This window comes from Bombina bombina, chromosome 1 (assembly GCF_027579735.1).
Source record: "Bombina bombina isolate aBomBom1 chromosome 1, aBomBom1.pri, whole genome shotgun sequence".
NCBI lineage: Eukaryota > Metazoa > Chordata > Amphibia > Anura > Bombinatoridae > Bombina > Bombina bombina.
The window spans coordinates 1,337,855,803-1,337,880,012 of NC_069499.1; the positions used below are offsets into that span (position 1 = coordinate 1,337,855,803).

Genomic DNA, 24,210 nt, shown 5'->3' on the forward strand with positions numbered 1-24,210 from the left:
CCTCCTCTGCGCCTCTGTCTCCCTCTTCTGCGCCTCTGTCTCCCTCTTCTGCGCCTCTGTCTCCCTCTTCTGCGCCTCTGTCTCCCTCTTCTGCGCCTCTGTCTCCCTCTTCTGCGCCTCTGTCTCCCTCTTCTGCGCCTCTGTCTCCCTCTTCTGCGCCTCTGTCTCCCTCCTCTGCGCCTCTGTCTCCCTCCTCTGCGCCTCTGTCTCCCTCCTCTTCGTCTCTGTCTCCCTTCTTTGTGCCTCTGTCTCCCTCCTCTGTGTCCCTCCTCTGCGTCTCTGCCTCCCTCCTCTGTGCCTCTGCCTCCCTCCTCTGTGCCTCTGCCTCCCTCCTCTGTGCCTCTGCCTCCCTCCTCTGTGCCTCTGTCTCCCTCCTCTGTGCCTCTGTCTCCCTCCTCTGTGCCTCTGTCTCCCTCCTCTGTTTCCCTCCTCTGTCTCCCTCCTCTGCGCCTCTGTCTCCCTCCTCTGTGCCTCTGTTTCCCTCCTCTGTCTCCCTCCTCTGTGCCTCTGTCTCCCTCCTCTGTTTCCCTCCTCTGTCTCCCTCCTCTGCGCCTCTGTCTCCCTCCTCTGTGCCTCTGTCTCCCTCCTCTGTTTCCCTCCTCTGTCTCCCTCCTCTGCGCCTCTGTCTCCCTCCTCTGTGCCTCTGTTTCCCTCCTCTGTCTCCCTCCTCTGCGCCTCTGTCTCCCTCCTCTGTGCCTCTGTTTCCCTCCTCTGTGCCTCTGTTTCCCTCCTCTGCGCCTCTGTTTCCATCCTCTGCGCCTCTGTCTCCCTCCTCTGTCTCCCTCCTCTGCGCCTCTGTCTCCCTCCTCTGTCTCCCTCCTCTGCGCCTCTGTCTCCCTCCTCTGTCTCCCTCCTCTGCGCCTCTGTCTCCCTCCTCTGTTTCCCTCCTCTGTTTCCCTCCTCTGTGCCTCTGCCTCCCTCCTCTGTGCCTCTGTTTCCCTCCTCTGTGCCTCTGTTTCCCTCCTCTGTGCCTCTGTTTCCCTCCTCTGTGCCTCTGTTTCCCTCCTCTGTGCCTCTGTTTCCCTCCTCTGCGCCTCTGTTTCCCTCCTCTGCGCCTCTGTTTCCCTCCTCTGCGCCTCTGTTTCCCTCCTCTGCGCCTCTGTCTCCCTCCTCTGCGCCTCTGTTTCCCTCCTCTGCGCCTCTGTTTCCCTCCTCTGCGCCTCTGTTTCCCTCCTCTGCGCCTCTGTTTCCCTCCTCTGCGCCTCTGTTTCCCTCCTCTGCGTCTCTGTCTCCCTCCTCTGCGTCTCTGTCTCCCTCCTCTGCGTCTCTGTCTCCCTCCTCTGCGTCTCTGTCTCCGTTCTCTGTGTCTCTGTCTCCCTGTGTCTCTGATTGAGGCAAGTAAACATATGATTGTGGAAAGGGTGCTGAGCTTAGGGATACATAAAGCCATCTCTACTTAACCCATTGGTTCCCAGTGTGAGCTGCAATGAACTAGGCAGCAACATTTGCTTACTCCAGCAACATTTGTGAGTATTTATTTATTTATATAATATATATATATATATATATATATATATATGTGTGTGTGTGTGTGTGTGTGTGTGTGTGTGTGTGTGTGTGTGTGTGTGTGGACTTTACATTATTAGCCTGCCTGCTTTCTTGTTGACATTTCTGAATATACATCAATTTCTGAATATACAAGACCAAGCATTAAAATAAAGTTGCAAAGGTATGTGGTGTCATTGCACTGGGTCTTGAAGAAAAAAGTTTAAAAAAACCCTGATCTAAAGCAATTTATACTGAGGTTTGAGACATAAGAACTGATCTATTTAGCTCAGAGAACAATTTGTAAAAAACAGTAAATAAGATTTTCATCAGAATTCTAGTACGGTATTAAACTATCAATATATATGACTGAAGTGTCCTGGTGAAGTACTGACTTCATAACTAACAACGTGAGGGCAAATTAATATCTTCAAAAATCTTACCGGAATGTTACGCTGGTGGGAGGTGTCTGTGAACACGATGATCCAAGAATTGTTTGGGGAGAAGCTAGAGTGGAACGCTGCAGTGAGCACAGGCACAGAGGAGGAATTGTAGCAGCTGAATGAGTCGGGTATAAACCTGTAATGCTGATTTGCCAAATAACGAAACGAGACAAAAATACTTACAGCGCAGCTCCAAACTTGATATGCATATACCTTTGGATTCAGATTAGCGTATGAAGGTAAGTTTGATGAGGATCTGCAAAACGTTAGTATCCAAGAAAAATAGGGAGCTCAATATAAGCAGCAAGAGTACTTGCAAAATTATCAAGCAATGATTGGAAGTAAAACACAGCTGATATAGAAAGGAATCCAATTGTGGGAGGGTTTCTCTTAAAGGTGTATTACAGATATGACAGCGTATGTACAGATTATAAATGTCCAAAAAGAAGCAGTAAAAAATGCCCGGGGCTTTCAATCCATTAAAATTCCCATAAAAAAACAAAAAGTATAGATCTCCAATCCAATTGTTTTTTGATTGAGATACAATTGTTTGCTTTTATCTTTCAGTCTTAGCAATTACCGGTTAAAGCTGTACTTAAATAACGATATCTTTAACCCATGTATGCTGTATTCCTTCTGCACTTTCGGCAGCACAAACCCTATGAAAGAGAAAAAGAGAGAGGCGCACAGGGCCAACTCAAGTGAAATATTTTATTGCAAGTGAAATACACCCATAAAAACAGACACTTACAAGATTCGTAAGTGCTACAAAGCACATCTGTTGAGCACTGTGTAAGTACAGTTGCTGATCCTCCACACCAGGGTTAGATAGAAATTTTCAGGCACGGTATCCGGAACCCCTACACTGATGACCGTGGATAGGATTCTTAGACAGCTGGCCAGACGCTTGCTCCTGGATAGCCTAAGGCATTTCCCCCGATCAGCGGCCGGGCTTCTTCATGAGGCAGTGATAACAACGTATGTGTTTGGAGTTGCGCCTTTATTGTTTAAAGGAGAGACAGCCAATCATCATGAGGAGGTGTGTCACTTGGCCAATCCTGTTCGTAGGTGTGTCTCATACTGCTCCACATATACATCTTCTGATTTAGTAAGGCATAGTTTGTATTTTATCTGGCATATTTACATATAATTGATATAAATCACATATTTAAAAATGTATATACAAAGAAATACTTATAAAAATGATTAAAAATTGCATACTGAATTGCATAAAAAAGTTTTATATAAAAAATTCTTTTCATTTCAAATACGAAAAATTGGCAAAATTGTTCTTTTAGGTTTAACCGCTAATATATGCAGATATTGTGTACTTAAAATATAGTTATATAATTGCGGTCAAAATTGAAACTAGATCCACATAATGATAGTTAATCCACATACTAGTCATGTTTCCCTGAGATGGTCATTTTATAGTTTGGATCAAATAGAGGCATTCCTATTTTACTTATATTAGATTGCTATAGAAATTGAAAACTTTATTATGATTAATAGATGTTATATGCTAGCTAAATAATTAAATAATGGTGATAATAAATAATTTAAATGATTTATTGTATATAATACAAAATTACTAAACTCATCACATTACATTTGTATATTAAGAAACAATACATTTTATATTTTATATTTTGTAGGGACTATGATCATTAAAATTATGTTAACTTGGAACTTTTTATTATATTTTTAAAACGCTGGAATACATTATAGGAAATATATTAAATATTTAAAAATTTATACATTTAAAAAACTTTTTAGAGAAGATTTGTTAAAATAAAAATATAAATATATATGGCTTTTCATAATCTATTCTTTTATGTCCAAACTAGAAAAAACTATATACAAATCAAATCTCTATTATATTATAGTTGTGTGTATAATAATTTGCTTAGCTTATAATCTCCCTTATGCACTCTAAACATTCCTTGTCTAGAAATAACTAGGTATTGGGCTATAGATATGTATAAAATATTTTAAAGATATATAATAGTAAGGGATATTAACTGAGGGGGCATCCTAAGTTTAAACAACTTAGGATGCCCCCTCAGTTAATAGTTGTTCGCATCCACTTTCTTGAAAAATGTTTGGGGATTAATTTGATGTTCCACTATCTTAATTTCTATATCTAAGAAATTAATATTTTCTACACTGATCTCACTTGTGAAACTTAAGCCCACATCATTACAATTTAAATCTTCTAAAAATAGTTCTAACAATTCGATGTCCCCTCTCCACACAATGAAAATGTCATTTATAAATCTCTTATAGATTACCAAGTTCACGCTCCAAGGGTTATTTTTCACAGAGTTTTCTTCAAACTAAACCATAAATAAATTTGCATAGCTGGGCGCGAACTTGGTACCCATAGCTGTCCCTCTTTGTTGCAAATAATATTTACCTTTTTTTTAAGCGCACTTTTCACTGTTTTGATTATGTTGTTTATTTAAGACTGGTTGAAGAGGACAATCTTTTTATGATAAGTTACTTTAACCACATTTTAGGTGTGTATACTGATATAATTTTTTGATAGACTCAGTGCTTTGCTGCTTAACATATTTGCAGAGATTAAACACATATAGTTATATACAAGCAATAGTTCCATAAGAAAATATTATAGCACATTAGGGTGCTAGATTACAAGTGCAGCACTAAATTATTGCGTGCCCGCAAACAGCCAAATTTGACCATTTGCAGGCATGCGATAATTAATCAGCCATTACAGATCAGATCTCTGGTTAATTTTATGAATCTGCTCCGCCCCCAAAATACTGTGTAGTGTATTTTATTAAAAATAAAGATAGCAGCATCTGTATTTTCTAATAAAAGAACTGCACTATGCAGTATTTGGGGGTTAAAGCTGGTGGGTGTGGTGTGTTAGAAAAACAAAAACGGCTCTAAAAAGTGCCTTTACATTGCAGTCTATGGGAACTGTGTTTTCTCAGTAAATATATATGATTATATACATATATATTTATGTGTTAATATGTGTATATATACATATTAACACATACATATTTATGTATATGGGGCGTGTCTAAGCCGCGGCCATGATCACATGTGAAAACTGGTTGCTCTACCTATATTCTAAATAATCTATGAATTTTCTCACTTATACTACCTCATCTTGTCTGGCATCGCTACATATTAGCTAAAGAAACGCCCTGGAACCAGATGATACCAATCTTTCCACATCCTGGCAACTAGAAGAACCAAAACAAAATAAGGCCAAAGGCGGCGGCCTACGACTCATTTCCATCTTTTCCCCCCGGTCAGGACATTAGCTGGGTAAAGCGGTTAGAATCTGCTGCATTCATACAGCATTATCATATTGGGATCCCCATGTAACAGAAAAGAGAAATGAGTGTTGGAAAGAACTAGCAAGCCTTAGAGCCATACGGATACTGAGTGGTTTACAGATGGCGCTGGTCTTTGAGATAAATATTCCAATTGTGTAGATGTCTCTACCAAATAAAGGAAAAGGGCTTGACGAGTATATTATAGCCAAATATTATATGTGCAGTATACTCACTCCATAAAATTATGTTGTCAGCAGAACTGGAGCAAAGTTGGAGCAGAGTTTTCTTTGTGTGTAAATCTCAACCAAACTAGGAGAAAATAAAAGCTTCAATAAGGGTATAGTAAGTCACTTCGTATTATATTAATTAGTAATTAGCAACAGAAGAAAACAAAGACACTATGTGTCAATATAAAAGAGAACAAAGCTTTAATATTTAGCTCAGCTCAACGTGTTTCAACGTTAAAAACTTATTTCTCAAGAGCAAATAAAAACAAGTGTAGATTGCTGTGTTGTGACATACAATGTTGGTTTAGATACAGATATCCAGGGTTTCAACTTATGGTTTAACCGGAAATTAGACTCACAGAGTACATTCAACAAAAATTCATTTTGGCCAGAAAATTCCTAAAATACAAATATTTACAATTGTACTAAGTCGCTATTACCTTTGAAACATAAATAAATATTCAAAACGGAATTGTCTGGTCAAAAGGAGAAAATGTGCACCAATCACAAATTATGCTTGGAGTTTAACCAATGAAAGAAGTACAAATACAGTTCTCAATCAAGTAGTCCCAGTAAATGAGTTCTGTTTCAGGTCTGTGGGTGTCATGTGATTTTATTCTTTTATTGGTTAAACTCCAAGCAAAATTTGTGATTGGTGCACATTTTCTCCTTTTGACCAGACAATTCCGTTTTGAATATTTATTTATGTTTCAAAGGTAATAGTGACTTAGTACAATTGTAAATATTTGTATTTTAGGAATTTTCTGGCCAAAATGAATTTTTGTTGAATATACTCTGTTAGTCTAATTTCCGGTTAAACCGGAAGTTGGAACTCTGGATATCTGTATTTAAACCAGCATTGTATGTCACAACACAGCAATCTACACTTGTTTTATTTGATCTTGAGAAAGACGTTTTTAACGTTGAAATGCTTTGAGCTGAGCTAAATATTAAAGTTTTGTATATTGACACATAGTGTCTTTGTTTTCTTCTGTTGCTGTGATAGCGCTGGAATCCGTTTTTTAATGGAGTGAGTTACTAATTAATATAATACAAAGAGACTTACTATACCCTTATTTGAGCTTTTATTTTCTCCTAGTTTGGTTGAGATTTACACACAAAGAAAACTCTTCTCCAACTTGCTCCAGTTCTGCTGACAACATAATTTTATGGAGTGAGTATACTGCACGTATAATATTTGGCTATAATATACCCGTCAATCACTTTTCCTTTATTTGGTAGAGACATCTACACAATTGGAATATTTATCTCAAAGACCAATGCCCTCTGTAAACCTCTTGGATCCATTTTGTTCAGTCTTCTGGGAGAGACTGCAAGAAGGCAGCAGTCTAATTTAAAAGGAGAGTATTGTTTCTTTGTCATTTTGTGCAAGATATTTGTTTATAAGATCTTAACATAATCTGTACATATTTTTTGAACATATATTAGAGCCATACGGACCTACAATGGAGTCGGAAGTCTTAGCCCTCTTACAGCAGTTGTCTCTCAAGATGGAGAATCATCACGCATCCCTAAAGCTGAGTTTGAGAGCCGAATGGAATGATGAGATCATTTCTCCCTGACTAGCCCTATTACCAACAAGTCTCCCGGTCACAATCGATGGGAGCCATGAGGAAGATCATTTTGCTAGCTTAAGTGAGACTATCCATATGAGCGCACCTCCAGTCACAGAGGGTTGGGTCTAAATATCGCTTCTGCAGACATCGCATCATACACGCAATCTGGAGGAGAGAGGCTGGTCATGGGCACCCTGGAGATGTGGCCAGTCGAAGGGGAGCCTGGAATAAGCTATCAACCAAAGTGCCTGAAGAGCCCGGTATCGAGACCCACACATTCCTTGTTAGGATCATCTAAGATCTTCCAGCTCAGAAATACAGACTTAACCCTGAAAGCCACTGACCCTCCTTTGGATGTCCTTCATGAGACATGTATCTTGACAACCCCCTGTGCCTATACATCCCCAGATTCGATTTGCCAGAGGAACTCTGACTTTTCAATACCTGCAAGTGGTATAGGGTAGAGGAATGAAGGGACCTTGGAACCCCGCAAATAATAGCTTTACCTACTCTTGACTGGAGACTTACTATTTCCACACTAACCTGCTTCCTACATCTTAGCATCCTAAGTGAAGAAATAGCTTTCCTCTCTATAACCTTTTCTATATACCCCATGTCATTGCATAAGTATGTTTGCACAAGTCAGTTTATGGGACTTCCTTCAATAACCCTATCCTTGTATAGAAAAGTGACCCAGCATGACATTATAATACTCTGGACAATATTGCTACCTAAAAAATTTAAAAGTTAGTCCCCCAGAAAATCCTAACACTGGAGGATCTTCTTCCTGTATCATATAGCTATCTTTATATATACTTTGGTATTTATAGATCCTATAGTTTGTATTCATTACTTATTAGAGATGTATGGTGGGGAGAAGCTGGTGGATTCTGGTCATCATGCATCTTGTTCTGGTACTAAAATACATTTCATATGGCACAGATGCATTTTAATATCTCTTACCACAGTTAAGGTGGTTCACTGATTTTACTGAATTGGGATGTGTGTTTACTATTTTTATTCCCATATCTCCTTTACATGATCTCATCTCAGATGGATTCACAAGGTTATATGGCTTCAATGTAGCGTCAAAAAACTCCAAGTTTATTTTATCTAAAACGAAGTCCTAGCTTTTTTTATATATATATATGGCTTGCATACTTATTAGCGCTCACCTTCTCCAACAACAAATTAATACCAGCAGTAATTACATTTCTGTTTATGGGAACTGCAGATATATTGCTCACGCTATCTTACTAATAATGTACCTGTTTATTATTTTTCTTATATCAGCGGCTCATTCCTATTTTTTATATTCTAAGGTCCAAGAGTGACCATGACAATCTGCTAATTCCCCTTACTTTTACAATTTCTGAACAGCTCCAACAGTGACCCTCTGTGTAATATGGGGAACATAAGTTAAAGTTTAAAAAATGAGGTTTCATTGATTTGAGTCCTAGACACCTATGTTTGCCATAGGCTAGTTGCTTTTGTTGTTATTATTATATATTGTACATTTTTACTTGCAGCAGAACATGATATCTCTGTTTTCACATTTAAAATACAAGACATAGTACTATGGCTCCTGTTAGCAGCTACTCTCCCACTCTAGAAATTGCTCTATTATAGAAAACCTATTTTCATTCATATGTATAGCATCACAAAGGTTTAGATATGACTCTTATAATATCTATACCTGTATCTCTTTATTCATGTTCAAATTTGTACATTGTACGAGATCTGCATGTTTCTTATTATCAGGTTTGATTTGTGTTTGGACATATTCTCTATGTTGTAATCTCCCATAACCTCAATAAAAAATATATATATGTATTTAATCATATACATATATATTTACACTTTGCTGCGCTACTTAACCCCTTCGCTGCGCTTAGGTTCTGAACGAGGCTCCTTTTGGAGCCTATGGACGCACGCTCTTTTGAGTGCAATGCTTCTCAGCAATGCGAACCCGAGCTTGCGTTTGCATTGCTGACAACTTGTAATATAGGGGTTGCCACCTCAGCCATGTTTTCCTGGACACTTATGAGTTACACATGCTGCAGGGTGTGCAGGGAGGAACATGTATTGTGTTTCTGGACAGCAGTAATTATATTCCTCCCTGCACACCCTGCAGCATGTGTAACTTATAAGTGTTCTGTATTTTAAGGGACGGGTGGCAACCCTATTGTAATACCAGCCCACATTAGGCTGGTATTACACAGTGGAGCACAAATATTAATTTCATGAAAGCGATATTTAGCGCTCCAATTGTAATCTTGCCCTAGATCAGTTTGTTTTTGCAGTTGTATGTCCCTTTAATGTTCTGCTAGAAGTAAGCAATACTTATCTACTGGTCCTGTACGGTCATTGTGTACCCTTCTTTACTTAAAATGTAACCTTGATAGAACAAAATAATGTATTCATTGTATTGTCTACATGATTATTTTAATCCCCAAAACTACTTAGAGAAATATTTTGCTTCATATGCTGGGGACAAAATCTGACACTTATTATCTGTGTGATACAATAATACACATACACTGGTGGGTGACATTATTGTTTGATCACTTAAATAGACCAAATAATGTAGCTGAACTACAAGGGATAGGAATGAATGGATCTAAGAATATCAAAATATCATTAAGGTGCTATAATGACATTGCACGAAGGGCAATAGTAAATTTAGCAAAGTACAGAGGTTATTCAGTTATGAAAGATCAGCAGATCAATAAGCATTAGCCTATGATACAGACCGATCTCCTGTTGTGACACATCAGTGGGCGAAATACAGTTTATTGCTTATTCACATTTGTCCGAGAGGATAAATCCAGAGATGATCAAAATCACTACGTTAGCCATAAGGTATGGAGAAGACAAAACTAACAAATGAATGATAGCAAGCCCTGGTATACTTTAGGCCTCACATTAATCCAAATCAAATAAATCACTGCAGCTCTATCAGTCTGCAAATGTTCCTGAAAATGTTAGACAATATAAAGAGCACATCCAGGAACTTAAAACCGTATTGCTGCCATAACAGAATATGGTGTTGCAGATAAAGGAGTAGTGAGAGTAAATGATCTTATGGAGGATGAAATATTGTTTGAACTGCATGATGGGATGAAATATTGTTTGAACTGCATTATGGGATGTAAGCTAGGCCTGCAACTTGTTTATCTCTTGGCCTGGAAGATTTAAGGAGACTTAATTATCCACTGTGTCTGTTGCCAGGGGTGGATAATGACAGTGATGTGAAAGTAAATATGGATAAGAATAGGATGCCTTGTGGCAAAAACTGTTTTATTCAATATTTATTCTTCATTTCAAGATGATAGTTTAGGCAAACTGTCCTTTGTCGTATCTATTAACTAATATTGATTCTTGATTTTAAACAAATCCTTTTTGGGGCCAAAATTACATCAGTAAATCACTGCTTGGTTGTTTACTGACATCTAGTGGCTTCCAGTTGTTATTACAATAGTATTTTAACGTATCGGAAAGCCTGCAATTTCCATAATAAAATTACCTGAAAAGGGCCCAAATTAAATGGAGATATACTGAAAATATTTTTTACCACATAAAATTTAACAAGGGTTAACATTCTCACAAACTGTCTAGGTCTTTATACTCAGCCCTCAAGATCTACCCATGACTGTGAATTGAGGATTATACCAAATTCCTTTCCAGCAGGGAGAATACTAAAACTATGACAATTGGTAGATCTTTGACTGAATCCAGGTACCCACAATCTAGGAGGCATTTGTATTTTTTTGTTTTTATTTGTATGCCTTCTGGTAAATCAGGCTATCGCTGTGTATTACAACATAGCTCACAATGGTCCCATTTTACTGAATATTACTAAATAGAGAGGCAAGTCTCACCGTTTCTCTTTTTTCTATTAGTGCCCTGATTTCCCAAATGGAAGAATGAAGCCACCCAGACCACATCCCAGAATACTCAAAAACCCTGCCCCAGGGCACACAGATTACCCTGCAGATGGCCCATACATGATTTCCAGACCTTAAGGCCAAACCCACTAAGCCCTTTAACCACAAGTCTTAAGAGACATTATAGAAATATTGGGTTTGCGTACAGAATGCTAATGACCCCGCTCTTTGTACTGTTTACTTTAGTAAGGTAGACAGGTAGTTGGTACTAACAAAGGCAGCAAAACCCTGGAGAGATACTGGCACTTGAGAGACTGTAACTCATTAGGGAGCTTTGCATTTAAATCCTTAGTACTTTAATGAAAAAATAAAAAACAACTTATGAGAACATGAAGTCACATCTCTGTCGCAGGTTTCATCAGCAACAACTGACTCATTGTTCACCTGTATTGCCCTGTACTTTTACTTCTTAAAAGGACTCTAAAGTCAAAATTAAACTTCCATGATTCAGATAGCACTTGCGATTTATAAAAAAACGTTCTAATTCACTTCCATTATCAAAATGTGCACAATCTATTTATATGTACACTTTCACAATCTCCTACTGAGCATGTGCCAGAATACACAGTATTTACATATATATCTTTTGTGATTGGCTGATGTTGTCACATGTTGCAGGGGCAAGGTAAATTGAACTTTGAAATTTCTCGGAAACAAAAACTTTTTCTCATTTGAAATTCACACTAAGTGCTTTTGCATTGTCTTTTTTATGCATTTATAGATTATGCAGTTCTTATGTATTTAATGGTCCTTCCTTTAAATTCTTGCCCTATGTTTCCCAACATCTCAAGTGGCAAAAGAAGGATACTTTTGTAATTTTGTAGTCAGTCACAGTATATGCCGCCTTATGTGTTATTGTGATGCCTAATTAACTTGTTCAACAGCAGTCCAGTATATAAATATTTATACAGTCTCACATAGATAGTTTCCTGTAGAATGTAAGGAATCAATAGGTTTTGACTGTTTAGTATAACCAGGATTATATTATATAATAATATGTATAATACAATACCCAAATAGGTATGACAGGTGACCGGAGAAAACTTAGCAAGTAAAGTAAATAATTAAGGACTCACTGACTATTCAGCTGCTTGATTCTAAGAAGTCCAGAAAAAGGAACTTGTATGCACTTCACAAACGATCTGATGCAAGGCTAAGGAACTGAAACAAATTAGCGCTTCAATTAGCAAAGAGAAAACTTACAGTCAATCAAGTTGCAAAGTTTCCAGAGAGCAACATGTATCAACCTCTCCATGATGCAGCGGATAGTACTGAGAGTGTGGTCACATGCTGGTAATGTCAGGATGATGTGAGGACAACACTCCGGTAATGGCTTGAATCAAACCATTGGTAGAAATCTGTTAACACAGACTTGGAGTAGTACAGGCTGTCTGTCAGATAATCTAAGAAGTGAAGACAAAAACAAGAGAGCGCCTCATGGTGTGGTATCGTAATAACAAATGTGGAAACGAAGTGAAACAGGTAATGAACAGGTACTCACAAACGAGATGGCACTCTAAAGAAGTGCATGCGAGCAGGATGACCTTTAACAGCAGTCAGTACGCTGGGGGGCTAAGTCTTGTCGGTGACACGCCAGACAATAGAAGGGCAAATCTTGTTAGCCGCACTGTTGGAAGCTTGTGTAATCCTGTAATCAGCGTGAAAGGGTAGACACTCCTCCTGACAGGCGATAGAAGGAAACGCACATTGGCGCTGTACTGAGAGGAATAGAAGACCGGACCAATGCGATCTGTAAAGATTCTGTAAAACCGGCACTTATATGTGCCCAACGAATGCTTTTCAAAGCTTCATATACATAAATGTGGAAAGAGTCCAAATGTGGTATAAAATAGATGTTTAATAGAGCAATACAACACGTTTCTCGGCTGTTAAGCTCTTGGCCATTTCATCAGGTAATATGTCTGTCAGATAAAAGCAGGTTAGATGCGTACTCAGACAAACAGTAGTTTCAAGGTGAGAGGTAAGTTAGAATGCGGCAATCTATATAGCAAAAGCAAACTAGATTCGTAGCAACTTGTAAGTTGTAGCAGGAATCTGAAGATGGAATAAATGAAATCCAACTATAGCTTGAGGCTCAGGAAGAGAGGATAGGCAACAGCCATATTCAAAATACCAAGCACTGTTTGAGTGCAAGAGACGGGCTTAAATAAGCAGGTGTACAGGAATCATTCAGGTGAACAGATTTATTAAAGAGACAGGTCATATATGACATAACGCCCTCCCCAAGGGAACCGCTCAGCAGATCAAGGCTTGGGTCGATCTGGATGTCTTCTATGAAAGAGCAAGACAAGACTGGGAGCTGAAAGATTGGAAGAGGGTTCCCAATAATCCTCTTCGAATGCATAACCCTTCCAGTGCACCAGATACTGAAGAGTGCCCCGATAATACCTGGAGTCCAAAATTGTTTCATCCTTGTATTCTTGTGGATCTTGTAGAGATGGAGGTGCATAAGGTGTCTGGGTGGATGAAGTATGAGATGGAATGTAAGGCTTGAGCAGAGAGACATGAAAAGTGGGATGAATTTGGTAACTTGAAGGTAACCGTAAAGTAACAGCATTGGGGTTAATGACACGGATGATTTCAAAAGGACCAATGAATAAAGGACTAAACTTTTTTGATGGGACATGTAGTCAAAGATTCTTTGTAGAGAGCCAGACTTGGTCACCAATGGCATAGTTAGGAGGTGGTCTACGTTTTTATTGTAGTAGAATTTTTGTCTCTTTGGGATGAATCTGTTTTCCTGCAGTAGCTTAAAGGGCCACTAAACCCAAAATCTTTCTTTCATGATTCAGATAGAGAATAGAAATTTAAACAACATTACAATTTACTTCCATTATTTATTTTGCTTCATTTTTTAAATATCCTTAGTTGAAGAAAAAGCGATGCACATGGTGAGCCAATCACACGATGCTTCTATGTTCAGCAACCAATCAGCAGCTAGTGAGCATATCTAGATATGCTTTTCAGCAAAGAATATCAAGAGAATAAAACAAATTAGATGATATAAGTAAATTAGAAAGATGTTTAAAATTGCATTCTCTTTCTAAATCATAAAAGAAAAAATGTGGGTGGCATGTCCCTTTAAATCCTTGACTGATAGTGTTAATCGTATCAGTAACTTTTGGGCAAGTAAAATCTGTTTGGGTAAATAAATGGAAAACTGGGTGGAATCCATAATTTGCAAAGAAGGGTGTTAAATTAGTAGTTGAATTTACTGTGTTGTTAAATGCAAATTCAGCCATAGGCAAGAGATCAACCCAATTATCCTGTTGCTGAGAACAGTGACAGTGTATGTACTGTTCTAGCCACTGATTGGTCTTTTCTGTTTGGCCATTAGTTTGGGGGTGGTATGCTAAACTGTATTGGTGTGTTAACCTGAGTTGTTTACATAAATGTGTCCAGAATTTGGAGGTAAATTGTGATCCTCTATCGGGGTTATTGTCTGAGGTAAACCATGTAATTTGACAATATTGTTGATAAAGAGTTCAGTAGTCTGGACAGCGAAAAGTAGAGAACGATAAGGAAGTGTGCGATTTTAGTCAGAAGATCAACCATTACTAGGATAGTATTGCAATTGGAGGATTAAGGAAGTTCTACAATATAATCCATGGCAACATCTTGCCAAGGTATTTGGGGTACTAGTAGAGGAATCAGAAGACCATAGGGATGTTTCCTATCTACCTTACGTATGTTACAAATATTACAAGTGTGAACATATTGAGTTACTGTTTGCCTTAATTTAGGCCACCAAAATGTACGATTAAGCAGTTCAATGGTTTTGGTGATACCTGGATGACCCACTAAAGTTGAGTCGTGGATGAGTTTCAAAACGGTATTCCTAAGGGTAGGTGGTACATAAAGTCCATGTCCATAGTAATACATTTGATCTTCTTTCTTTACCAATTTTTCTTTGGGTAGAGTGAGATCAGTTGTTTGGAGAGTCTTTAGCGATGCCCATAAATCAGTAGTAAGACCAATGAAACGTTCCAATGGGATGACTGTGGATGGTGGAGAATAATATTGAGGTTTTGGATCTTTTCTAGAAAGAGCTTCTGCTTTACCCTTTTTTGCACCAGATCTATAGTTAATGATGTCATTAAAACGGTTAAAAAATAAATTCCATCTTACTTGTCTAGAAGTTAAAGTTGTATTTGTTTTTAAATACAGTACATTTTTATGGTCAGTAAAAATAACTATGGGTTCTATGGTTCCTTCTAGTAGGTGACACCAATGTTCAAATGCTGATTTGATTGCTAGGAGTTCCTTCTCTCCTATGGGGTAATTTATCTCAGCTGATGACATTACCCTGGAGTAGAGGGCAATGGGGTGTAAGGGAGTTTTCTTACTTTCTCTTTGTGATAAGACAGCTCCAACTGCATAATCAGAGGCGTCTACCTCAAGGATGTATGGAAGGGAGCTATTTGGTAACCGGAGTATAGGTGCCTTAGTGAACAGCGTTTTAAAGGAGGTCAAAAGTTTGTTGTGCTTCTGGGGTCCAATGGAAAGTAACTGAAGAACCAACAAAGGAGGTAAGAGGCTTAGTGACTTTAGCAAAATCTTTGATACATTCTCAGTAGAAGTTGGAGAATCCTAAAAACCTTTGTAAATCCTTTTTTTGAACTAGGAATAGCCCAAGAAGTGACGGCCTGGGTTTTAGCAGTCTCCATACATATTCCATTAGCTGAAATATGATAGCCCAGAAAAGTAATTTCATCGACATTGAAAATGCACTTTTCCATTTTAGCGTAAAGGTGAGCGGAGACGTAATAAAACAGACCGGACATGTTTTATGTGGTCGGACATGTTTTGTGAATAAATAAGAATATCATCTAAATATAGAACTAGACAAACATTTAGCATGTCTGAAAAATATGATTTATGAAGCACTGAAAAGTAGCGGGTGCATTGCACAGACCGAATGGCGTGACGGCCTATTAAAACAAACAATACCTGGTACGAAATGCCGTCAGCCATTCATCGCCAGCTCTCATGCATATTAAGTTATATGCTCCTCTTAGATCGAGCTTTGTAAAAACGTTGGCACCTTGTAATCTTTTTATTAATTCCGGTATGAGGGGAAGTGGATACCTATTTTTTATGGTGCATTTGTTCAGTTCCCTATAATCTATCATAGGTCTGAGGGAATTGTCTTTATTTTTTATGAAAAACATTCCAGCGCCAGCTGGGGAAGTGGACGGCCTAATAAACCCTTTTTGTAAGTTTTCTTCCAGATATGTTTTAAGGTGAGCTAGTTCTTCTTGTGACCATCAATAACTCGAATAGGCTGATGTAACTTTTTGACAACCGTTGGTATTTTATTATCATTCACAATCTGCTTGTCTATAAAGTTCCGATACGCTCCAGAATCAATCATAGTTTGGGTTGAGATCCGAGTTTGGTCCCACTGCAAACAGAGAGCATACAGTAAATAGGATTATTTGAATGTCCTTTAGAATAAATTGTGGAGCAAGTCTGCTTACCCCTTTTATTTTTGAGGTGTATGGGGCAATCCTTGACTGTGTGTCCAGTGGATGCACAGTACATGGTCCTCTAGCAAACCCAATCATACACATTTAAAAACACTTAAACTCTCTAGAATCTCAATATATAGCATAGGTGTGTGAATAATACCTCTAAAAATTATGTATCTAGATGTGAAACATTGTATTTGATTTGTATAATATCAAGCAGTCAGATACAAACAATATCTTTCGTAGCCGGCTATTAATAAATTCAGAAATAATGCTGTAACAAGAGGACCTGTTAATATGTGGGATGTCAGATTATGAGATTATAGCTAGCTAATACTCTATCTGTAATTATAAAGTCCTTGCTTGCACAGTTAACTTTAACACAGCTGCTCAGTGCAATAGATTCTGTCTGCTTAAAGGGACACTGAACCCAATTTATTTATTTTGTGATTCAGATAGAGCATGCCATTTTTTTTTTAAATTATTTTATTTAATATCAGCAGTAATTTACAGAGACAAATAACAAAGAAGTCACAAAAATCAAACCTTTTCAAATTGTTTTACATTTAAATCAAAAACAGTGAGCAAATAGATGTTCTGCTGAATTTTATCTTAGTTGGAGAGCCCAACCATGAATATCAGAACCAATTATTTAGATATCAGCAGTAATTTACAGAGACAAGTAACAAAGGAATCACAAAAATCAAACATTTTCAATTGTTTTACATTTAAATCAGAAGCAGTGAGCAAATGAATATTCTGCTGAATTTTATCTTAGTTGGACAACCCAACCATAAATACCAGAACCAATTATTTAGATAGCAGTAATTTACAAAGACAAATAACAAAGGAATCACAAAAATCAAACATTTTCAATTTGTTTTACAGTTAAATCAGGAGCAGTGAACAAATAAATGTTCTGCTGAATTTAGAGCATGCCATTTTAAACAACTTTCTAATTTACTCATATTATCAATTTTTCTTCGTTCTCTTGCTTTCTTTATTTGAGAAAGAAGGCATCTAAGCTATTTTTTTGGTTCAGGACCATGGAAAGCACTTGTTTATTGGTGGGTGAATTTACCCGCCAATCAGCAAGAACAACACAGTGTGTTCACCAAAAATGGGCCAGCAACTAAACTTACATTCTTGCATTACAAATAAAGATACCAAGAGAATGAAAAAAATTTGATAATAGGGGTAAATTAGAAAGTTGCTTAAAATTGCATGCTCTATCTGAATCATGATAGAAAAAAAATGGGTTCAGTGTCCCTTTAAACTCTCTAGATATCAATATAAAGCATAGGTGTGTGAATAATACCTCTGAGAATCATGTATCTAGATGTGAAAAATTGTACTTTGTATAATATCAAGTACAATGTTTCACATCTAGATACATGATTCTCAGAGGTATTATACCTGTATTCCTGTATTATTCAGTGAGAATTTTTCCTATATAATTGTAGGGGGTAAAGCATTCTTTTTTGTTACAGACTTTGTAACTCATTTTCTATGAGTCTCTTGTTTTCTCCTCTTAGTTAAATGTATTATGGTAACAAAGTATTTCCTTGTAAGTTTTATTTCATAGACCATGTGACATTAATGAGCCCTCCTTTTAATGGTTTCTAGTGTCTACTCACGTTACACGCTGTGAGACAAAATGACACACTGTTTTGAGTGTCTTCTCCAGATCACACTATGGATAATAATTTTCACACAGTTAAAAGGATTAATGGATGAAATTGAGTTGTAGGCTGCCTATAAAACATCAATCTTGCATTTTTTTTTAATATAAACTAATTTAATTTCATTCTTAAAAAAATATTATATATATATATATTTATATATATATATATATATAAATATATATATATATATATATATATATATATATATATATATATATATTGGGGGAAAGAGTATCTCAGTAATCTCCTAATAGAAAAATGGGGCGTGCACATTCTATAGACTCAAGAGAAAATAGGGCTGCTTTTTATTCCCAGTCCGGCCCTGTAGGTTTGATTAGGATAGGCAACCAAACTAATCAAACATAGCCTACAAGTAACTGCTTGTCCCAACATAAAACAATTATTGATGACTGGAAGTCTCAGTTTGTTCTCCCATGAATACCAAGGAACATTAAAACTTTAAAGTTATGTTAATTATTTGTAATCATAATTGTTCAGTATTTGCATAATTAACTAATACTATGATCCTCTTAAAAAAAATAAGGCTTTGTGTACTTTTATTGAATCAAAATGTCCTACAAAGGAAAACCCCTCCTGGCTGGCAAAGCATTTTTGTTTTCAAGACAGAGTCACAAGGTTGTTCACTAATCGCAACCGTATGTAGTGCGCTCCCACACTTGTAAAACTGTCAACTGCTTCAACTGAGGGAGATTCCTACATTTTTCTCAAATGCGCAATTAAGCAGGTTGTGATTTGTGAATAAACCTGTTATACGGTTTTGTGGAAAATACATAATGCTGTTTTAGCCAGGAGGGGTTTTCTTCTATAATGCAGGAGATTTTTTTAAGGTAATAAGATCATGTATTAGTTAACTGAACACAATGCACATACTGCACAATTAAAAAAAGAGTTAAAGTTTTCTGTCCCTCTGCATAGTGAAATACAAAACATACATACAAAATTAAATAACAAAACTACTATTACTTAATTATTTGCAAAACTGCTTAAAATCTCTGATGTGATTACCTGATTTCCAATAGTCGTGCTAAGGAAAGGCTAGCTGTAAATTATTTGTCCACTGAAATCACTGTCTAGTATGTAGCTGATTTAAGCTATTTGCAGCATTTTGAAAGAAACCGGGGTTGCAGAAATTGCTTTTTGGCCTCTCGAGGGAGAGTGCTTATAGAAAACAAAATTAATAATATGTATATAAAATATTGCAACACAATTTCTTAGTATGCATAATTAAACACTTTGGGCCAGATTACAAGTGGAGTGCCAAATTATCGATTGCCCACAAAGGGCAAATTTGCGCTTATAAAATTAACCACAGATCAGATCTCTGGTTAATTTTATAAATGTGCCCCAAATGCCTTCAAAATACAGTGGTGTGTATTTTATTAAAAAATAAAAATTGTACTATTTTCATTGCGGTCTATGGGAACTGTGTGTTCCCAGTAAATATATATGTAAATGGTTATATACTGTACATATATATTTATGTGTTAATATGTGTATATACACATATTAACCGATAAATATATATGTATATAATCATATGCATATATATTTACAATTTGCTGCCATCGCTGCACGACTTACCCTTCACTGCGCTTTGGTTCTGTGCTGTGTATGACGGCATCAGAACGTGGCTACCATTGGAGCCTATGGAAGCTCGCTCTCATGAGCGCAATGCTTCCCAGCAATGCAAACGCAAGTTCGCATTAGCATTGCTGTCAACTTGTAATACCAGCGCACATTAGTGTGCGCCGGTATTACTCAGTGCTAAGCAAATATTGCTTTTACACTAAAGCGATATTTAGTACTGCACTTGTAATCTAGCCCTTTATATTCCTATAGTCAGTATTCAGTGCCCTTGCATAGCCAGACCTCCCAACTGTCCCTATTTTAGAAGGACAGTCCCTGATTCTGAGGTCTGTCCTTCTGACAGTCATATGTCTCAATTTGCAGAATTTCCCTTAGCCCCACCCACTGAAAACCAAGACACACCCACAAACTACCCATGCACACCCACTGACCACCCAGACACACCCACTGACCACCCAGACACACCCACAATCTACCCCACCACCCCACCCCTCTCAACACAACTCCATTTACAAAACTGAGACAGGCTCCCATCAACCGCCTGAGTCCCTGATACCCAGACTCAGATGATGGGATGAATGTATATCAAGCATGTCTTATCAATCATGGTTTGTTGTTGGTTGAACAGTTGAGTCTTTGATAAATCCCAAAAATTCCCGGGCCAAACTTGTAAGAAAGGGTGTCTTTATAGATCTAATTAGTGCCATGTTCAGTTTAATATTTAATTAACTGATTTTAACTACTCAGTTGCATATTTCCTGGGTGTAAGGAAATGGAAACTTTTCATGATTCCATCCACAAATAATTAATCAAACAGTTAATGTATTAGCAGTTTATATTAAAACTTAGCTTTTTAGACAAACATATATACAAATATATAATTTATGCCTTTAAGAGAAATGCCTTTAAGAAATGTTACACATGTATTTCACTCTGCTGTTATGTTTTCAAGCAGTGTTCTTATTTAGAAAAAGGAGTTGTCACATTCCTATGAGAATCCTTTTTCTTGTTATGAAAAACTCTTATTTTACTAACATGTTCGCTCCAAAATAATATGATTGACATAACATTAGACACACCTGCTAAACTGTAGTTTAATTATTAGAATTGCTGGGGTGTGGCAGCATCTTGGAGAGAAGTCTCCGACATAGTACCTGTGAAATCTGCTGTGTGTGCTCAATGAATGATGACGCTGACTGTAACTGCACTCCTCTGCCTGTCTACCCTTGTGCACTAATATTAATGCCTTATTCAAAACCCGAAGATAAGTAATGCGTTTGTTGTTTAATTACTGCCTTGCTTCATAAGCTGATTACTGTTTTCTGTTATTGCAATAAATTCATAGTTAACACTCTCTTATTACTATACTGCAGTTCCGTTTGTCTATTCCTTCCCTTTTTTAGTACTATTGTGTGACATAGTTTGCAATTGCCCCAGCGCCAGGGCATAACACTGGGTTATACAAGGATGGCTTTCTTTGAACACTGTGAGCCCCATACAACAAGGGGGATGCTATGTTTATGGATTTGATTTGATATTGGGCTGATAGGTAACAGCAAGTAAACTTACACCAGTAACTTTGAGATTTGTTTTCTATTGATGTTGGCTTTTCTGGCATATGAAGTATGTCTAGTTCGTTGATAGCTGTTCATCATACAATGTCCCTTCTATGTTATAGGAAATGGATACATTGAGGGAACGGAGCTGGAGAACTTCTTCCAAGAGTTGGAGGCTGCACGAAAAGGAGCTGGTGTGGTAAGTTCAGTAGCAGGATAGCTTCCTTTTTTAAATTTTAAACAGTGCTTTTGTACTTTGCTTTATGCAAGTAACAGTGGTTTACTTATTGCCTATGAGTACAGTTCTAGATTTTTTTTTGTTTCTAAAGATTAAATCACAGTACTAATTTGTTTTTGTATATGACTGTTTTGAAGTTGTATACTTGACATATTTGATTAAAGAAACTTAAATAACTCCCAGAAACATTCACTTTTTATAAAAGAATTTAAGTTTAAACATTGAAGAACTTTTCTCTCAGTATTTTTTTTACATATATATTGGATCTTTTCATAAAGGGCCATTTTACAAGTGAAGCGGTAACTGTTACACGCAAGCGATAATGGACTTATCGTGGGTGTTTCCACAGAAGTAGCGCTCATATTACAAGTTGAAAGTAAACTTGTTCACTCAAGGGCAATTGAATTTAACGCGCATCAGGTTATCACGACCTCAGAACTCTGGTTAACTGTTACTCTCGAATAAAGAGTGTCACAAAAAACATATATGTCTAAATATGTACTGTATATCAAACAATACAGGATTAATATCAAACATAGAAGTCAAAGAACATTTGGGTAACAGTGATCATAACATGGTCACGTTTGAAATCACTTTCCATAAGCAGTGTTATAAGGGTTCAACTAAGACTTTTATAAGAAAGCAAAAATAAATGATAAAATCAATGATAAATAACATAAATTGTATGAAAAAGTATTCTCTAATAAAAATACATAGGATAAATCGATAACATTTAAAACTATGTTAAATAAATATATAAATCAACATGGTTATAAAAGTAAAATAAATAAATCCAAGCCAACTTGGCTAAATAAAAATATGTTAAGAGAAATTTGGAAAAAAACTTACATTTAAATTATTCAATGAAAATAGTACAGACTCAACATTCCAAATATATAAGGAATGTAATAAAGCATGTAAAAAAAAAACTATCAAATCAGCTAAAATTGAAAATGAAAGATTAATTGCAAAGTCAAATGCTTAAAGGTTTTCTAAGTAAATAAATGGCACAAAATCTAAGAAGGAAAATATAGGTGCATTAAAATGTGTGAAGGGTTACATGGGAGAAACTTTGAAACAAAGTACAACATACAAGCTGATACCATTAACTGGGTTATCTCTAGATGATATCAGGAAAAAACTGGATAATATTAAGGTAAATAAAACTCCAGGTCCAGATGGAATACACACAAGGATTTTACAGGAACTTAGCACTGTTATAGCCAAACTACTATTTTTCAAGACTCATCCTCAGGCATAGTACCCCAGGACTGGCGTAAAGCTTAAGTGGTGCCACTTTTTAAAAAGGGAAACAGGGCAGATCTAGGAAGCTATAGACTAGTTAGTCTGATATCGACAGCGGAAAAGATACTTGAAGGGATTATACGATATTATATTGATGAGTATATTTGTGTAAAGAAAAAATTATGAGATCAAATTAATATGGTTTTATGAGAAATAGATCATGTCAAACTAATCTAATTAGATTCTATGAGGAAGTAAGTAAAAATATAGATAAAGGGATTCAGTTTATGTGATATACTTGTATTTTGCAAAGGCGTTTAATACAGTGCCACATGAAAGATTCATGTTCAAAATTAAGGGACTGGGAATAGTTCAAAATGTTAGCTCATGGATAAATACCTGGATAAAACCCAGGGAGCAACAAGTAGTTGTAAACGGATCATATTCAGATTAGACAAAGGTAATCAGTGGAGTCCCCCCCGGGATCGGTACTGGGCCCTGTTCTTTTTAATAATTTTATTAGTGACTTGGAGCAAGGATTAAATAGCAACATCTCTGTAATGTCCAAGGATATTTTCTGTCCAGTAGTCGTCTGATCCCGGGGCGTCAAGTGGAAAGATAAAGAAAAATCCAAGGACTATGGTTTAATGGATTAAAGGAATGAGGAAGAACAGGTAACGCAGCAAGTAGGTAGCTCAGTCTTCTGAGTAATAAAAAGCAAAGCAAAAGAGTAGGCCACACGGCAAAGCAAGACACAGCAAAAGGCAGGAAATTCTCTCAGTATACCAATGGAATAAAGAATAAGACACAGGGAAAAGCAGGATATAGCAACAGGAAACCAATCCAAACTTTCAGAGTACCAACGGTTAAGCAATAGAGTTGGTCACTAGGCAGAGCAGGGATCAGCAGCAGGCAGACAGTCCGATCTTTCAGAGTACCAAGGGGTAAAGCAATAAAGTAGGTCACTAGGCAGAGCAGGTTTCAGCAGCAGGCAGACTAAACAGTACACAATACTATGGAACATCCAGAAATCAGTCGGGAACCTATACTTGGGCATTTAGTAAATCAATGGGGCCTATCTATCAAGCTCCAAATGGAGCTTGACGCCCTGTGTTTCTGGCGAGCCTGAAAGTTATGAAGCAGCGGTCTAAAGCAGTTATAAAGCAGTTATGAAGAAGCGGTCTGAGCAGGCGGACAGACATCACCGGAATTCAACCTGATCGAGTACGATCGGGTTGATTGACACCCCCTGCTGGCGGCCAATTGGCCGTGAGTCTGCAGGGGGTGGCATTGCACCAGAAGCTCTTATGAGCTGCTGGTGCAATGCTGAATACGGAGAGCGTATTGCTCTCCGCATTCAGCGAGGTCTTGCGGACCTGATCCGCACTGTCGG

At 37.3% G+C, this 24,210-nt stretch overlaps 1 protein-coding gene across 1 annotated transcript in view; it reads left to right on the forward strand.

Annotated features, from left to right (window-relative positions):
- CALB2 (calbindin 2) overlaps positions 1 to 24,210 on the forward strand; it is a 150,295-nt gene that overhangs the window by 57,088 nt on the left and 68,997 nt on the right. Inside the window, exon 2 of the mRNA XM_053702387.1 lies at positions 21,457 to 21,533. Within this exon, the coding sequence (XP_053558362.1) occupies positions 21,457 to 21,533 (77 nt within the window). The remainder of the gene's footprint in view (positions 1 to 21,456; positions 21,534 to 24,210) is intronic.